The 19,055-nt window shown below is 41.5% G+C and overlaps 1 protein-coding gene across 1 annotated transcript in view; it reads right to left on the reverse strand.

Annotated features, from left to right (window-relative positions):
- Positions 1–6,693, reverse strand: part of LOC118688059 (rap1 GTPase-GDP dissociation stimulator 1-like) — a 31,042-nt gene extending 24,349 nt beyond the window's left edge. Inside the window, 2 exon segments of the mRNA XM_036385379.2 lie at positions 6,553–6,604; positions 6,607–6,693. Coding sequence (XP_036241272.2) covers positions 6,553–6,604; positions 6,607–6,693 — 139 coding nt within the window.
- Positions 6,694–19,055: the final 12,362 nt, after the last annotated feature.

Here is a 19,055-nt window from a genome sequence, read left to right on the forward strand (position 1 = left end):
AGAGTACTGGAGGAACAGATCCTCCATCTCTTCAGGCTTTCAAACCCATGGCAAGGAAATTGTCCTATAAATCAGATAAGCTATTATCTCTGTCTCCATGGAAAGCCACTTATGGCCATGTTAAAAGATACATTTTGTGTCTTTGTCACTGCACTCAGGGGTGATGAGATGTAGGAGAAAAATCACGAGATTAAACAGGACCTGGGGAGAGAATTTAAAACTAATATTCTGAGGATGAAAGGGATATAATTATGAACAACTCCTGACCTGGCTGGTTTTTAACTCTTGTTCCTCTGCATTCTTCAGCAACTCTCTTCAAGGAGGAAAGGAGTAGGAATGTATGAGTATAGCTTTTCCTAGGAAGCTGGAGCCCTGTCATTACCTGGGAATTGAAGTACCTCCTTCCATCTACTTTGAGAATCTGAAAAGGCCCATATTTTCCCCAATATTCTTTTCTTCTGGTCTAGACCATAGGTAATTTTTCTCCATGTTAATGGCAAAATACTTAAGTGTGCACTAAAAATACCTCTTGCCTAGAACTGGAAAACAGGGGAAAGCCCACTGTGTTGTCCCCAAAATCTGACCTTGGCTCATTGCTTTTGCAGCCTTTCTGGACTGCATTGGCCCATCCTGAGCTCTTTAAAATATTCAAAGCCTATGATACTGTGGGCTGGATCTTTGAATGTTTTACTATTCAAAGAACATGAGAAAGCAGCAGATTTTAAAGGAGATTTTCACTGTTTAGCCTGAGCCATAGGTGGAATGGCTGATGAAGACAGGAATTTAAGCCTGACTGGCTAGTACTTACTGTAATGTTCTCTATTAATCACAAGGATTTAAAAAACTTTCTATAATCCATGTCTAAAATTCTCTTAATTGCCACAAATCAGGTAGGACAGCCACAAAAGCTCTCTTTGATGTGGTGTCCTGCATGGCTTTTTTTCTTAATTTGAAAATGAGGTGAAGAAATCACTTAGCAGTAAAGTAGAAAAAGAAACTGAGATGGACAGAAGAAGTTTTCAGAAAACTAGTTGAGAAATGCAGACTCAGAAGCCCTGGTAAAAGGAGATACTGATATTCTTGTGGTAACCAAAATTGATAGATTGTTGTGGTGAGAAAAAAATGGCAATTGATTATGAAACTGAGATTGTTTGGGAGGCGGGAAGCAACTTATCTTTTTATTATTTTTAGCTTTATTCTTGGGTAATTGAATTCCACCGAGGAGGTAGTACAGTAAAAAGTGTGTGTGGGGAAAGCAGATCCTCTTGGCTTGTGGCTGATGTTATGCCCTGTGGAGTCAACAAGAAAAATGGCTGCAAAACCCTGACTGAAAGCAGATAAGAGGAAAAATATGATAACCTAAAACAGGCCAGTGAGATAAGTCAAAATAAAGCCAGCCCAGTGCAGTCAGGGAGAACATGTGTGCCAAAGAGCATGAAAAGCTGCTTAATTGTATTCCATTAAACTTGTTCCTTTTCTGAGGGATGGAGAATAGGGGTAAAATTCACTTCAGTGTAAAGGTATCACAATGTTGTAAACGTGTGTACCAGTATGTGCCTTTTTACCTGCCTGATAATTTAACTGACTTAGTGCTTAGGGGATAGGTCGGTTGGACATAGCCCAGCTTCATAGGCTAATGCTGAGCCTGAGCTCCCAGATACTCCAATTTATTGTGCAAGATAAGGAAATTGTAGATCCAAAGGCTGGAAGTCATGCTTGCAGGAATAGCCACAAGTGTGCTGTGGTCAAAAGCAATGAGTACAACACCATCAGCACAATTTGTGTTTGGGTAATATTTTCAGGTAGGCTTTTTTTTTAATAAAAAAGGGGGCAGGAAACTTGATGGTTTAAATCAAAGTTCAGCTTCTTTCACAGTTGTTTGGTTCCAGGAGGTGCTGGTTTCATCATGTATTGTGAAAGAGGAGTAAATTGTCAGTGCAGCAAAGCTACATGTGAACAGATAAGCAATCAGACAAATTGTGACAGCTGGGGATAAATTGGATTCATTCATGGAAATGAATGAAATTTCTGTCTTGCTTACTTGAGATCTAGCTTTCTGCATTTGTTGAGTGATGTTGGTCTCTAAAGATACCTTTGATCATGCAGTTAATATACATGTTAAGTTTTGCAGCATACAGTGAATAAAAGGAACCCTTCCCTATGGTTATCATGTGTGTATGGGAAGTGGGCCATAGTCTCAGCCAAATAACATTCAGTGTAATTTTCCTGGCTCCCTAAATTTCGCTTGAAGAGCTGTCAGTGGAGAAAAAAACAATTAGACTCCATGGCAGAGAAAACACTAATTTCCTTTGGCTGACAACTCCTACAAGGGGCTTTTTGGCCAAGCAAAAGAACAGCTGTGAAAAAGCAGAAGCCTTTTTGCTGCTATGAAAGCATCAGGCCAGCCCTCAGCTCTGCCTGCTAAACAATCTCCTGGGAGTGGAGGTGGATGTTGGACACGGCTGGCAGAGCAAGGAGGCCCCACCAGGGAGCCAGGGGCAGGAGACCTATGTGGAGGGATGGCAAATAACAAAGCAAATGCAATTATTGGCCTTTTGTGCCTTGACTCCACCTAAACAGGCACAGCACAAAGGTTCCACTGTCCAGATTAAAATTCCTGAACTTGTACGGTTTAATTAATGATGGCTTCTCTGCAAGTAAACTCATAGGCCTGAGCATTTGTTCTGCTTGTGTGTGACAAATGTTGTTTAAAGAGCTACAGTACAAAGATACATTGTAGGCCTGGAAAGGGCATTCATTTCTCTTTTGCTTCTCTGGTACAATGCCAAAGAAGTGTATTTTGTCTGCAACTTGTCCTCTACCTGCACCTGTCTTGTTCTTGCTAATTGCTTGTATGACTCCAGTCAAGATCTGGAAAAAGCCATTGAGAGAGGAAGATTTTGTTCCTGAAATGTTGAAGATAAGGGTATTGCATGACCTATGGAATGAGGTACCTTATTAATCACAGAGATCTCCAGAATAAAGTAGACAGTAGTGGGAATTTGCCTAAATTCTGTTAAATGTAAAATTTTTTTGTGGCACTGTCTGAAATTTTGTAGTGCTGAGTATTATGATTTTGATCCTGACATGTGCATTTGACCTATTTTATAATGAGAGAGATGTGAAGAGGGTCCTTGGAAGACAGGATTGAAGTTGGTTGCATAATGGACGTGTCAGGAATATCTTTTCTTGCTTAGTGGGTGTGTGTGTTTGGACATTTTTATGCAGTATAAGAGACTTTGTACCATAAAAAAAGATCATTTTCAGTTCTGAAACACATTTTAAAAGCTATGGCCTTATGAGCTCTGTGGTGCTTAATGCAAGTAACACACTGCTGTAAGATGTGACCTACCATTTAGAGCTCTGCTCCAAACCCAAGTTGCTCAGCAGAATCTGCTTACTTGTGCATCCCTTTTTCAATACCTATAAAGTGTTACTTTTATGCTTGTTTCCAGCAGAGCAAGAAGGATCAGATTTTAGGTATGCAGGTGGACACAGATGCCTTAGCATCTTTAAAAATTGCCTTAGCAATTTTGAAAATTCGATTTTTTTTTTTTCCTCCTGACTAATTTCTTGTTTGTTTTAACTTAATGATGTTGACCTGGTTACTTTTGCTGTGTGAGTAGGTTTGGTGTTGCCTGGGCATTGAAGGTTGCAATAAGATTTTCCTGAATAAATTCATCTTTATGTAATGCTGTGCAAGCTTCTTTGACATTACCCAGAACTATCTGGTTCAAAAATCTTGGCAGGTTTCTCTCAATTTTACTTGTCTGGAAGAAATGCTTGCAATCATTAGAAATTATCTAAATAATTTTATTAATATCAAAATTATTGAAGTGGGTGGGAGGGGCTTTTCAGAAAAAGAAACATTTAATAAGGGGAAGGAGGGACTGTCTCTGAGCAAGTCCTAAGATTCTTTTGCTGTGCTGAGCTTGTCTTGGCTGAATTTATTTGTGGCTAGATTTCTTCCAATTGTTCTTCTTTTTTTGCACATAAAAGTTAAAGAATGATAAAATTATTTAGATAAAAGACTTTTGGGATGTTAGATTCAACATCTGCATTAAACAACACTGATTCCAAATACTTCTGATATTTCTACTAGTCTTAAAATATTCTCTAATTTGTAACGTGGGGTAATTTCTTTTAAATGGATATTGGTTTTTCTTGTCTGGAATTGGTGTTTTTGAAGGAGTTTCTACAGATCTTTCAGTGAAGCTAAGCTGCTTTTATTCCCAAATGTTTTTAGACTTGACAGGATATAGTTTTGTACTCTTAACTACAAAAGACCATAGCAAAGTCCCATTCCAGTTTATAAACAGCAATATACTGTCACTGTCCTTCCCTGGACCGGGCCCTCAGTGAAGTACTTTTTCTGTATAGATTTAATTTAAATTGTATCTCCATTAGAAAACAGCTCCCCTTGAAAATTTGATTTTGATATTAGAATAGTGAAAAGATAATTTAGCTCTTTCCAAGCAGCACTGTATTTTACTTACTTAATTTAGGTTTTTTTTACGCATGTGGAGAGATCCCAAAGCACAAGAATGATAAGTTTAGGCAAATGGATATTAAGCTACTTGGGTTGCAACAGAGCAAGAAGACAGGGATTGTTTTTTCTTCTTTTTTTTTTTCCAGATTGTTGGAGACTGTGATACAAACAAGTCCTTAGAAACAGAAAAGATGGACATGTACCAGGTCTGAGCCTTCAGACACAATCTCATCCTTCTTCAAGTGCAAGAGCTTTGTTTTACAAAGCACCTCAGAAATGAGGCTGAGAGCCTTTGAGGAGTTGGTTCAAAACTGCTTTTGGGACCCTGTCTCGCCTCCTGCAGCCTGTGCAGGTCAGGATGGCTTTATTGCCTTTGGTGCAGTCTATTTCTAGTTCTAAAGAAGAGTAGCTGAATTTTCATTTGGTTCTAGACAGCAATAAGTTTGCTGACTCTGATTTATTTAAGCACATCTGATACAATGCTTTAAAATCAAGAAGGAAAAGCAACTTGTATTAAAAGCAGCAGCTGTGGGATTTCTCTATGGTATTGATGTATTATGGGTTTATAATGCTGTTCAAGCAAATGGCAAGGTGCTGGGGAATGCTGAAAACTTCACACACAAGGAATTTGTAATATTTTCCAGGCTGACTTTTAGTATTTTTAGCTGTAAGGAAGGTAACATATCCTACATCTAAAAATTATCTGAATTGTTTTATGATTTTAAAGGAATGAATGGTTTTGGTTTTTTTTTTTAAAGTTTGACAAACCTGTACCTAGAAGTGTGTGGGTTTCTGTTTGTCATTTCTGATTATCCTGCCCAGAGTTTTGTACTTGGGCAGCAGAAACAGTGCTGTGTGAGTAAAATCAGGCTGGAAAGAGTGGGAACAAAAGTGGGCATAAAAACTTTGAGCCACAACCAGCAAATAGATCAAAAGGATAATCCTTCTGAGCAGAACATTCAGAAAGTAGGACAGGTACACATAAATGATGTAGGAGTAGAAGAAACAATCCACTAAGTTCAGCTGTCTCCACCTGAATTGCAATAGGAAGTCAGTCCTATAGAAATTACCTGTGCAGTAGAGGTAGTTTAGCCAGAAGCAATACCTGTCTAATACTAGTTTAGTCCACTTATGTTTTGTGTCCATCTCTCTGACTGTTTAAAGTGCTTTTAAGTTAAATTTTGACCTGCTTTTTTATCCGTGTCCCAAAACTACTGAAATGTTTAACCTTACTTGAATAATCATTTAATTGACTAGGAAGGTAATTACTGTAAATGGATCTCAGTTGTCATACTGCTCTTAGAGAGAGATTATTTCACCCTTAAACATATTGAGTATTACTAAGATTAGTTCTGCTGATGTCATGAGATCCAACTGTGACGTGAGTTCATCACATGAATGAAAGTGGAAGGCTGAGCCCTTTGATCCAGTTAGGCAATACCTTGGAATGATCTGGAAACTAATGGAAATTCAAGTCTCAAAGGTATATTTTAAATCCAGTATGAAAGATATTCCTTTCACGTGGAAAGGTCAGAGCTAAGGGCTTGTACTCCAGCTTTCCCTGTGCTGAGGGTTGAGTCATAAATAATTGTATTCAAAGTCTGGACCACCTAAATGCAGCTCCAGTCCTTCCAGTAGTGCTTGGCAATGTGCAGCACCTATGCAGAGGCACATGTGAGCATATTTGCTTTGATGGATGTTGTACTGTCAATAGAGAGGAATGAATTTCAGCTTGCTTTCAAATGCTTAAATTTCATAAGAACTCATCATTTTCCAGTGCTTTAAGTTCCCTTTTCATTGCCATTCTTATAATTTACTAGTTTTCTTTAAACCAGCCTTAATTTTCATGTGACTTTAAGTGTTAAGTATTATTTGAAATAGAAGAAACAAGAATTTTAGGTCACCTATAGTATTGCATTTATCATAGAACTACACTTGTATATTTAAACGAGCTTAAATTAGTTTTCTATTTCTGTCACATACATCTGCAATTTGTAGATGAGAGAAAATTAAGCACAGACTAGAGATGGTATCTATCTATAGTTAACAAGAGCTTTACTTACCCATAAAAGCTGTATCTCTCCAGAATGGGGACAATAAAGAACAGCTGATCTGTACTGTGAGTCTGTGTCCTTTACAGCTACCACGCTGTGAGTAAGGGGGAATATTTTATAGCTTTCAAGCTGATGAGCAGCCCACAGCATGCTCACTCTTTCCTCCTCCTGCCTTTTTCTGTGACCCTGCTCTTCAAATGCATCTAATACTCCATAATTACTTAATCCTCCGCCACTACTTTTGTTTCCAGTTCTTAGATGTCATTAACAGAAATGGAAACATAGTAATTATCACACTGGGAGAGATACTTTCAGATCTCCAAAACAGTTTTTAGTGAATTTCCTTTTGCCGTCATTCAGAAGAGTGATTATTGAATCTAATAAGGGACAGAGCTCCAAGAGAAACTAGATTAGGATTGGCATCTACTTGCAGACAGATTTAAGAGTGTTCCTAAAAGCTGATTCTAAAGTCTAGCCAAATTTTATCCATACCTGGGCCTCACCTGGGAGGTGCTAAGTGCTTGAGAAATGGTCTAAGCCCTTTACACTCATCTTTCAAGTCTGTGGCTAAAATATAAAAGAGGATTTTTTTTTTCCTGTAAAGGAATCTTTAGAGTCTGAAGGTACCATCTCTGGTTTACTGTTTTTGATCAAGTAGAATGCTTTTAGAAATGTTCTCAATTATTACTTTATAATGGTTATTAAAAAAACATGGCTTTTCCAAAAAAATGGTTATCAAAAAATTGCTGGGTTTGAAGCAATATTTTGAACATAATGGTTTGAAAAATAATAGAGTTGTTTTTTTTCTTCCTTTTGCCTTTCCAATCCCACTTTAGGGGAGTTGAGTCTCTAATAAATAAGAGCCAGTTATAGGACAGCTTACGAAGCATGTGCTGTGTTCTATTTGGGATGCATTACAACCCCCTAGTGTTGCTGCAGCCTGAGCTGGAGGAAATGCTGTCTGCCAGCTAATACTATTTAAAGATTGTTCCAGTAAGCAGATTGAGCTTCCCAGTGTGGTGCTGCTTGGTGGGGGCTGTGTGGTGCAGTCTGGGGTTGTAACACTGGCTCCAAGTCTGTAGCGACCTAAAACTTCACTGCACCATGGAATTATAATCACTGTGGTGATTATAACGCTGGAGGGAGTTTCATTTGCTGACTCTTAAAAAGCAATCTGATAATGAGTTTGGAGCCTGAGGATCCTGTGAAGGAGGTGGAGATGTTTTACTGATGCTCTTGCTGGATAATTAAAACGCCAGTCCCTTTGGCTGGCCTTACGGAGAGGGAGGATGAGCTGAATTCTTTCTGGCATAATTTGTTTTTTCCAATTGAAACAACTTGTCCTGCAAAGATGCAGGAAAATAAAAGTCCTAAGGTAAAGATTGTTACCTTACATCCTGTAATGGGGAAAATTCTTGTGTGTATTGCATTATGTTTGCATGGTCACATCCAGGAAAAAAATGCTCTTTACAGGTGATGGAGAAGTAGAGCATGTATGCTTCACTGTTTAAAAGGGACCAAGATCAGTCATGGATGAAGCTGCATGTCACAAAATGATGAGACCCTCCTGCTGGTTCAGAGATTGACAAGATGAGCTGGTTCTTGTTGGCTTTTGGGTATCAAAGGTACCACTGTTTATTGAGGTCAGAGTGCAGGCTGAGGCTTAGGCAGGAGTGCCACATGCTGCCAGCATGGCCAGAGGTTGGGATATTTCTGAAATGCAAGCAAGGAGGGTAAATGTTAATGTTTTATTGGCAGAGCTGATAAAGTGTGAAGCCCCAAAACAGACAAGAACCAGAGAGGATGAGTAGGTGGTGTTACTGCAGCATTAGGCATGCCAGACACATTCATCCTCCATAGAGGCCAGTTCCAGTGTGTTCAGAAGTCAATAGGAATTTTTTCAAAGAAGCTGGATATGCAGAAAGTGGTAATCATGAAAAAAAAATTAACAGTTTTCCTAGGTAAAAGACTGAAGACAACAAAGGAAACAAAATGAGGTATATAGTAAATGGGTGAAGACAAGTAAGAAATTACATCAGATAAACACATCTTCAGTGTCGTTCATCATCTTGCTGCAGTGAATACTAATGGGGGAACAGAGGTTCATAACACTGCACAAAGCACTGACAAGCAGCCAGGTATGGAAATCCTGTGCCAAATGAACTGTGATTTTATATGCAAACTAATCTGTTTCAAAGATTGACAAAATAAGATGGTTTGGGAATCCAAATTTATAGAACAGTACTGTCAAGCTAAAATGCTCTTTCTGTTTGCATATAATCCTGGAAATCTGTTGTAAGAGACACTGCACAAGGTTCTTACCATCATCAGGTACTGACTGAGCTGGGTGCTGTACAAATGCACAGGGAGCAATTTTTGCACTGGAAAAGTTTACACTAAACTGGAAAATCAAAAGATATCTCATCAGTAACTTAGTAGAGGGTCAGTGGCAGAGGCAGTGAACGGAACTTGCAGTGTCCCTGCTCCTCAGGTGAGGAAGAAGCTCAGTTCTGGTGAAGCATTAACTAGTCAGCACTGCTGAGAGGGACAATGTGCTCAGGTCTCAGGCAGGCCCTGTGCCTCTACAGCTTCTGAGGTAAAGCTGGACTCCACTTGGGGGTCCTGAGTTGTATTTATGCCTCCTCTTGGAGGCACATGCCAGGACTGATAGGCAAGCAGAAATTATTTTCTCTGCAGATACCAATGAAAAACCTTCCTTTCCACAAAAGAAATTATCTAGAATAAATGGATGAGTCTTTCTTCCTTTCTTAGTTGATGGATTGCTTTAAGTTAATCTAATATTCTGCTGTGTGATGTATCTCTCATCTGCAGTTTAATTTTCTGCTTTAATTTTTTACAAGGTGGAAATGTGATTCATTTGATAGTGGCTTCAAGTAAACTGTCCTCTTCCCAGGGGAAAAAAAAAGTGGACAGTGTGTATCTGTGTTGATTTGAGCAGTAAAATACCAGAAAAAGACTTATTGGAAAGGAATTTCTGCACTGGGGAAGATAATCTGATTTATATGTTTTTATCTGTTTATCTTCTCTGCCTTTGAATACTAGTGAAAGGGTATTTTGGTCTGGTTCACAGGTCTGGTAGATGCAGTTATTTTGGGAAACATCAAAAGATTTTTAGAAAAGGAACTATCATTTTACTTGCTCAGCACGAAACTTCTGTAACTGTGATGAAAATAAACCTAACAGAACAGAAGGGAGAGTGGAGGAGTTAGAGCAGAGGGTGAGCATATCTGAGAGGAGAAGCAAGCTGGAGCCTGTGGTCGTGCTTCAGTGAACTGCTTTGGGGAAAGAACTGGGAATAGGCTGATCTACAGCAGCACATTAGGATGCACAGCAAGTGCCATCCTTTTCATGGGGACACATCACCACACAGGGAGCAGTGCCCAACATCACAGCACTCCAAAAGATGGGACTGCACCTCCCTGCATGCTGCTCCAGCTGTGTGCAGGGCATCAGAGATGTATTGCTCTCTGTAATTCAGATTTCTCTGAAGTACTTTGATGGGGAATCCATGTTAGCAAATACCATTATTGAGTTTAGAGGTACATGTCTGATTTATTATGAAAATCGTTATGTATTTTTATAGGTAAAAACATGTAATTACACCTACCAGAGTTCTGTCCAAGATTTCCTGAAAAGAAGCACACATCTCTATTGTGCACTGGATTTACTCTGCATGTTCTTGTGCATGTTGGATTTGATCTGAGCATGCTATTTCTCTTGTATTTCTTGGTGTTTTATATTTCTCTTGTAACTCCAGGCCTGAGTAGGCTGCAGATATCACCAAATCCAGGACAAATTGCCACTATGAACATGTAGCGCTCTGGTCCCTATGTACTCACTGGAGACAGAATTTATGCATATCCAGGGACCATGTTTGGAGTTCTGGCAGTTTGGTCAGGGTTTTTTAAATGGGATATACCTAATGGCCATATTCCCGAATGGAACATTTCCTGATGGTGAAAAAAGACTTATTGAACAAGTCTATGAATTGCTACTGTCACTCTTTCACTTTCAGACTGACTTAGCTTGGTATTCTTAATTAATTAAAAGCAGTAGCATTTATAGTGACACTCACTTCAGGTGTCCTTTTCTGTAAATCCATAAAGTATCCTGTAAATCTATTTATTTTTCAATAGTTCTGTCTGTCTCTGCTCTCCCCTACTGCAACTTTTATGCACCAGTTCTTGCTTTCTGTTTTGTTTGGTGCTGGTGCACTAAAAATATACGTACACCCACAGATTTTTATGCTTTTTAGTACAGAATAAAAATACTAAATGGAAATCATCAGATGCCTGTCAGCCTGAGTATCTTCAGCTGAGGAAAAAACTACCACCATATCCTGCCTTTCCCTTGACTCACATTTCAAAGAAGCTTATCTGGAGATCCTTGTAATGGTCAGAGACTTGATGAAATTGAAGTCTGTGATTTTAGGAATGAGAAAGAAGCTACCCTTTATAAGAAAAGGGGGAAGGTAGAAAAGATGTCATTTCAGTCCTCATTATGAAGAGATGCTTCTGGAAAGCAAGAAAGGACTAACAGGAATAGATGTGATAATTTATGATCCTGGCAGAATTTAGATTTAGTCTGGAAGCTTGCATGTGAAGATTCAAGTTGTTAGTAAGGCTGCAATGCTCTGGTTTCTACTCTGTGTGAGTCACTTTTATGAGTCCCACATGCTAATGTTTCTCAGAGTTTTCAAAACACTATTCTTAATTTTATTTAGTGCTGGAACAGTGTCATGGAAGAAGGTCAGGTTAGCTCCAAGGCATGAGCACCATTAGTCTCAGGAGGATGGCCAAATCACTCTGTGCTGAGGAATAAGAGTTCTGTGTGCAATGGATTTGGATTGACTATCCTTCACTTCTGCAACATTTTAAGGGGTGCTGTTGGGACAAGTGGTTTCTGTGAGCTCAGTCCAGGTCATTCACCTTCTTGAGTTTCACTTCTACTTTGCCAGTCTTGCACTTCAGACCTAGTGGGACAATACCCACCTGTGTTGTGATGCAGGCTGCTGCTGCTGTGTGTTTGTGGCAGTCTGGTGGCTTTGTGCAGAGGCTGCTGCTGTGTGCTTGTGGCAGTCGGGTGGGTTTGTGCAGAGGCTGCTGCTGTGTGTTTGTGGCAGTCGGGTGGCTTTGTGCAGAGGCTGCTGCTGTGTGCTTGTGGCAGTCGGGTGGGTTTGTGCAGAGGCTGCTGCCCACAGAAGTCCTCAGGCTGCTTGAGAGGCTGTGGCACAGACTTGCACAGATGCAGCTGTGTCTGAAGGCTATGTGTGAAGATTTACTCTGTAGGTTTTTGTTAAAGGGGTTAAAGCAGGGCTAATACTTCCCTTTCTCCCTGGAGCACTGAGGCCTTAGTAATTAGGTAGTGAGTCTTTGTGGTGAATTAGAAATCTGTGAATTGCATGGAGGCATTAAAGCCTAAGCAATCACAGAATTTCACATTCCTGAGCTCTGCTCTGTGGGGCAGGAGCTGGGGATCTCTGTGACCAAAGGACAGTATAATTACAAACCATTGCCACTCTCTTTTACCTGGGAAGCCTTTATTATCATGAGTACAGGCCAGTTTTCCATTCCTTGGTTCTCTCACTGTAATGTTTAGCATAGTAGAAATCCTAGCCTGTCAGAGGTTAACTGTCTTGTGAAAAAAGAAAGGGGGGAAAAAAAAGCAAGAGAACTTTTCTATGGGTTCCCTAGTTTTGTTGAGGTTCAGAGATGTCATGTCCTTTCATGTAACTTGCTTTCAAATAGTTTTTTTTTTCGTCAGGACTTGGTAAGAAACTTTGTGAAAGAAAATTAATGAACTTTTTTTAGACACTAAGCCATGGTTAAGGGAGTATCAATGATGATCTGGAGGGCAAATGAGCGAATCCCTTGTTTAGGAGAACTGTTCTGCCACTATGCATTTGGAAAATATTTTAGATACTGTGTGGAGCAGGCAGATTTTAAATTAGCTATAGATTTTTCATTCTTCCTGTCTGGTTCAGTAAAAAGATAATTTGCTTCATAACATGTGTCCCAATAGAGGCTGGCTACACAACAGAAACTTGGTTTCAGAAAAGTTTTTTGATGTTTTGACATTTCATTTTCTTCTACATTGGAAGATTTCAGCTTCATTTTTTATGCTTCCACAACCAGAGCTGGGCTGGGGTATCATCTCTGGAATTGAAACCTTGGTATTTCAATTAGAAGGCTGCAGAGATACCCAGCTAGGCTCACAAAGCTGGTTTGGGAATGGGCTATGATGCACACACCTCTGTTCTGCCTACTGTCTGCAGAGTGTAGGTTTAGATGAGAATTCATTCAGGTACATCCAGGATTTTAGTATTAGGGCCAGAGCAATAAGAATGTCTCACTGGCATAGACAGACCTAGCCCCAACCAGCCTTTCTTAATGAAATGCTTATTGATATATCTCCAAAATACTTAGGCTTTCACTGAACTTTTTTGAGCCAAAACCCTTCTGATAAATGCTAATTATTTCCATCCATGTGTGACAACATGTTGAGCACAAAAGGAAAGCTAGATCCTGCTTTCTGCAATTAGTACATTTATTGCTCAGGGATAAGGCTTAGAAGCAGCTATTAGATTCAGTTATTTGTGCTTTATCTCTGTCAGGCTCAGAGAACTTGTGTATTTGACTGCAAAATTCAAACAACACTGCAAGAACTAACATCAGTGAAATATTCACTATCTTCTATGCCACTTTTTAATTACCTATTGTTATATAAATCCTGCTGTTCTTTTTCAGTTTATAATGGAAATCAGAGGAATTTCACTGCTGAGATTAATTTTTGGTGTCAGTTCTTTCTAAGGCCCTCTGAGTATTTGAAGGTTTGCTTCCAATAGTTTTCATTAATAGCTAGAGGTTTTTTTAGGCTAGTTCTCCTTTAGTTGCACATGCTGAGGCTCAAGAGACAGATTCAAAGCCCAGTGAATGAATTCTGACTTGAGCTGCTCTATTTCCAGCTCTCTGTCTCCTGAGGCACTGAAAATTATAATATCAAGAGAAAGAGGCATGTAGGTCCTACAGCTCAGCTGTATAAAAAATGACCAGAGTCCTCACCTAGGGATATTGGAAGATCATTCCAGCTGACCTTTGGAGGGACTCTAGAACATATAGAGAACCCAACCATGCTTGTTCCTTGTGAAAGATTCCTGAAATGAAATAGTCTTTTTCATAATTTGAGTGGAAAATTCCCTGTTCTGAAGAGCAGCAAAGCAATCCAGCACCCTCGTTCAGAGAAAAGGGTTTGTGCATTTTGCTCGTGGTATTCTAAAATTGCTTGGGAGGTAAAAAAAATGGCTTCCTTTTTTTTTTTTTTTTCCGAAGAAAACCAGAAATTATTAAAACTACCTGAAATTCTGACTTTGTAGGGCATAGAAGAGCCTGTAAAATCCACAAAAAAGACTTGTTGCTGATGCACACGAACTTAGAAAGAGAAATGACAAGGGAAGGAAATGTGCAAGTATTTATGGTGCTCAGAACTGAGTGTGTTCTTCTGAAATTCTTGTGAATTTTCTTCATCTCATCCACTTTGGTGATGACAATATACAATTAGATATAGAAAGTGATGAAATTAGGATTGTTCTTTTGAGTGGAGTTACATATATAATTTTTTACAATTCTTGTGTGATAAAGCAGTGTGTAAATACAGAAACATATCCTTCTATATGATTTTTGTTTCCACTTGGCATGCCTGTTGTAGCTGCAGTGTGCCTGGAGCTCTGCACAAGTTTTTGGACAGTGGCCATGGCACAGAGAGCTGGGCCTTGGGCTGCACTGACAGCGGCCATGGCACAGAGAGCTGGGCCTCAGGCTGCACTGACAGCGGCCGTGGCACGGAGAGCCTCAGGCTGCACTGACAGTGGCCATGGCACAGAGAGCTGGGCCTCAGGCTGCCCTGACAGCGGCTGTGGCATGGAGAGCTGGGCCTTGGGCTGCACTGACAGCGGCCATGCACAGAGAGCTGGGCCTCAGGCTGCACTGACAGCGGCCATGGCACGGAGAGCTGGGCCTCAGGCTGCACTGACAGCGGCCATGGCACGGAGAGCTGGGCCTCAGGCTGCACTGACAGTGGCCGTGGCACGGAGAGGTGGGCCTCAGGCTGCCCTGACAGCGGCCATGGCACGGAGAGCCTCAGGCTGCACTGACAGCGGCCATGGCACGGAGAGCTGGGCCTCAGGCTGCCCTGACAGCGGCCATGGCACAGAGAGCTGGGCCTCAGGCTGCACTGACAGCGGCCATGGCACAGAGAGCTGGGCCTTGGGCTGCACTGACAGCAGCCATGGAACGGAGAGCTGGGCCTCAGGCTGCACTGACAGCGGCCACGGCACAGAGAGCTGGGCCTCAGGCTGCCCTGACAGCGGCCATGGCATGGAGAGCTGGGCCTTGGGCTGCACTGACAGCGGCCATGGCACGGAGAGCTGGGCCTCAGGCTGCCCTGACAGCGGCCATGGCACAGAGAGCTGGGCCTCAGGCTGCCCTGACAGCGGCCATGGCACAGAGAGCTGGGCCTCAGGCTGCCCTGACAGCGGCCATGGCACGGAGAGCTGGGCCTCAGGCTGCCCTGACAGCGGCCATGGCACGGAGAGCTGGGCCTTGGGCTGCACTGACAGCGGCCATGGCATGGAGAGCTGGGCCTTGGGCTGCACTGACAGCGGCCATGGAACGGAGAGCTGGGCCTTGGGCTGCACTGACAGCGGCCATGGCATGGAGAGCTGGGCCTTGGGCTGCACTGACAGCGGCCATGGAACGGAGAGCTGGGCCTCGGGCTGCACTGACAGCGGCCATGGCACAGAGAGCTGGGCCTTGGGCTGCACTGACAGCGGCCATGGCACAGAGAGCTGGGCCTCAGGCTGCACTGACAGTGGCCATGGCAGGGAAAGCTGGGCCTCAGGCTGCACTGACAGCGGCCATGGCATGGTGTGCCAGCCTGGCTTTGGGCATGTGAGGAGAGCACTGAGAGGAGGCTGAGGATGAAGAGCAGTGAGCTGCTCTGGAGTTTGGAGCAGAGCAGTGCTCAAGGCTTCTGCAGGGTGTGCTGGTGTGACAGCAGCAGGGCTTGCAGCTCTTGGGTTGTGCAGTTGGGCCGAGGGCTCTGTGGAAGAGATGACAGGGCCTGTCTGGAAGGCAGCTGCTAGAGTGGAGTGTGGTGATTAAAGCTTGGTACGAGACAGCAGAACCCTAAAATATGACAGGAACTGAATCAGGGCTGTGCTAACAAACTTCAAGGATATTCCAGCTGTGATAGAAGTGGATCTATGGGCAGCTGCAGCCACTTGGGAGTGGCTTTCAGCTGGAAACTCTAACCATTACAGGCCTGTGACTGGAGTGTACTTTGGTGGCTGGATCTGAACCCTATTGCAGATTTCTGAGGGCAGCTACCAGCAGGTTCTGTCTTCCAATGCTTTGCAGGGAATGGAAGAGATCCCCACTGCTGATGATCCATATGGTTAACAATAAGAGAGTAGAAAAATACAAAACAGTAGTAGGGATACATCACCTGTCCCCTGGGCAGCTCACTCATTGCACCATGGTTAAATAAGGAGGTACTTAGAGAATTCTAAGATGAGCACATGTATGTGATGCTTGTTTGTCAATTAGAAATCATAATTTTTTTTTAAACTGAGGGCATGAAGGTAGCTTAAGATGACTTACTAAAAGGATAGAAAGACATGGAGCAGTAGTCATATCCTGCTTGAATCCATTGCCACTCAGGAGTGGCTAGAATATTTACCCAGCTCATGTAATGTCTCTTTGCATGAACTAGCTTGCATGGTACAGTGTCAGTTACAGCAAAGCAAGAGTTTCTGTAGGAAGAAATTCCTCAATCAGCTCTGAGTATTTAGTCATAAATATTTATATTTAGTCATTTTGTGGTCATACTGTACAATATATTTAATATAATGGAGTTTATTACCTCTGTATATTTGGGTCTCAGGGATTGTAGAGGGGCTCATCTTCCTGTTGGGAGAGGGAAAAGTTGGGATGCCATGAAAACACTGCAGTCCTCTGTTGCAATGAGTGGAGCAGGGATAAAATTGCTTGAGCTGGTCATCCTTCTCAGGCAGGAGCTGCTGATAGTGGGCAAAGGCTTAGTGCAGGAAGCAACATAGAAATATAAAAAGAAGAAACTTAGAAAATAAAAGCCCGGAGAAGTGCAGTGCGTGGTACTGTTGGAAAAGAATCAGGAGGTGACTCTCATGACTGAGGATATGACAAGGGCAGAGAGAATGAAATAGAGCTGCTCTTACTTCATAAGTCTGCCATAAGGGATTGATAGGGACATATTCCTATTGTGAAACTTGGATCTGTCATAATTTTGCAAATAGCTTTGAAAATGGTGTTTTCTGTCAGGTGAATAGAGCACAGACATGAATGCCAAAGCTATGCAGGCTTGTATTGTGAAAATGAGCCAGTAGGCTTAATCCAGGTTTTGTGGTTTGAAACTGTGAAGATGATTTAAGTTAAAAAAAAAAATCAAGTAAGTTTCAGGAATGTCCTGAGCTACTCTTTGTTCTATGGTATATGACAGCAGTGGAGAAGGTCTTAATAAGACTTCAAGTAAAAGGGAAGGATTTTCAAAATCCTTTAGGTGCTGCTTTTTAAACTTTTGAACAGCACCTCAGTGTCAGGACATGGAAAGTGCTGAATGTGATCTGCAGCAGCAAGTTAGGCACTTTTTTGCAGCAGAGGTTTTGCTACCTTAGGAGAGGGGCAGCAAGTGAAGCTGAAAATAAAAGAACAATATAATAGAACAATATATAGAACAATATAAATGTTTGTGGATTTTTCCATCTGACCCTTGAAAACAAAGAAAAGGCTGGCTTCTTATGGTGAGTGAAATGTTACAATTAAAAAAAAGAACAACAGAACAAAAACAGACCCACAAAAACTCCCATCAGAATCAAAACTACTTTTGTCTAGCTGGATTTTTATTAGGTCTTGCAAACAGGAGCCTGATAGTCAAAAGAAATCCTTTACAGTCAACATTCAGTTTATGCTCTGCCTTTTGTAAATCTGTAGGACTGTACTGCAAAGATGACAAGAATAAGAAGTGGCTTAAAATGCTATGGCCTGACAGTAAGTCACTTGCATGGTGCCACTAAAGCAAGATATTTTGTATATAAAGCTGATGAGTCACTTAAATGATTAAAACTTTTCCTATTGGTACCCTTCAATTGCACAAGCAATCAATTCAGCTGCCATAATGAAGTGTCTGATATGATGTGAAGTTGATATGCTACAACTGCTGCATTATGTAAAATGCAGCTGAATGGTACCAGGGTGTATATTAAAGAAAATTAGCTCTTACACGATATGTTCTGATGCACTTATGGTGAGATGGAAAAAAGTGAACTTACTGAGCATTTTCATTAGTTAATATATATTTGAGAGGAGAAACTTGCATAATGCAGAGCATGATATCTCTTGGGTAGCTCATTGTAATGAAGTTCACTGAAAACATACCAAATGCTGGAATAATTTCATGTAGCAATTAGGTCATGGAATTCAAAGGTCTCTTTGGGCTTTGTGGATACACAAATCAAGTAATTCATATGGAGGAGAATGCTGAATTCCTGCTTGAAGATAAGTGTGTTGTTGCTATGCAGACAGCTGGGTCTGGAAAGGTGTGTGCTGAGGGGCAGGGAAAGAAGAGCAGACCACAGCAATATTCTTCAGGCAGCTGTCTGCACTTAAGAGTTTCCTCCTTGGTTAACAGATCATTATAAAGATCAGATAAAGGTAAATCAATAAAAAGAAAAGGTGTATAGACCCTTAAGAAAAGCCTATCACTCCAGGGTTGAAAGGAAACCATTTCTGCTTTGAAGGGTCACGGATGGCCTCCTTCAGTCTCCATTGGAGACTTCTGCTGAGAAACAGATGGGCTGATGTGTTTTGTACTTAGCCAGCACAAAGCTGGCCTGCAGTGTGCAGTGTAAGCACAGGCTGTGTTCCATACAGTGCAATATAATGTCCTGATGTGAGCAAGGAAGTGTAAATAGAGCAGGAGGCAGTGCATTCTGCATATTGTTTTGAACAAAGGAAGTTTTTGGAGGCTGTTAGCAGTGTGCCTTTTAATCTGACAAGGTTAGATCCTGCAGACACTTAGTGAGCTGTAATTGCTTCCCAGGTTGAGCCTGCTGCCTGCCAACCAAGTATACCCCGTTTGTAGCTGAGAGCCCAACCTGAAGAGCTTGATTACTGTTTTGTCAATGAAATACACTCCAATTGAATCAGACAGCACAATCCCAGGGAGAGGATGGTGAAGTACCAAGAACTCTGTTCTAGTTAACTGCAGTGTGTGGGAGTGTTCTGTCATCATCTTCTGCCCTTCCTCTGCAAAGTCTCTCTCTTCAGTGGCTGGCTTAGGGAACACTGGTTGTACCCTTTTTACCATGTTTTCTCAGATCAACTCTGCCAAGGAACCTTGGCTTTTTTTTCTGTTTGGTTTACTTTACTCACTATCCTTCTGAATTATTTTAATAGTGG

Source organism: Molothrus ater, chromosome 8 (assembly GCF_012460135.2).
Source record: "Molothrus ater isolate BHLD 08-10-18 breed brown headed cowbird chromosome 8, BPBGC_Mater_1.1, whole genome shotgun sequence".
In the NCBI taxonomy this organism is placed as follows: domain Eukaryota; kingdom Metazoa; phylum Chordata; class Aves; order Passeriformes; family Icteridae; genus Molothrus; species Molothrus ater.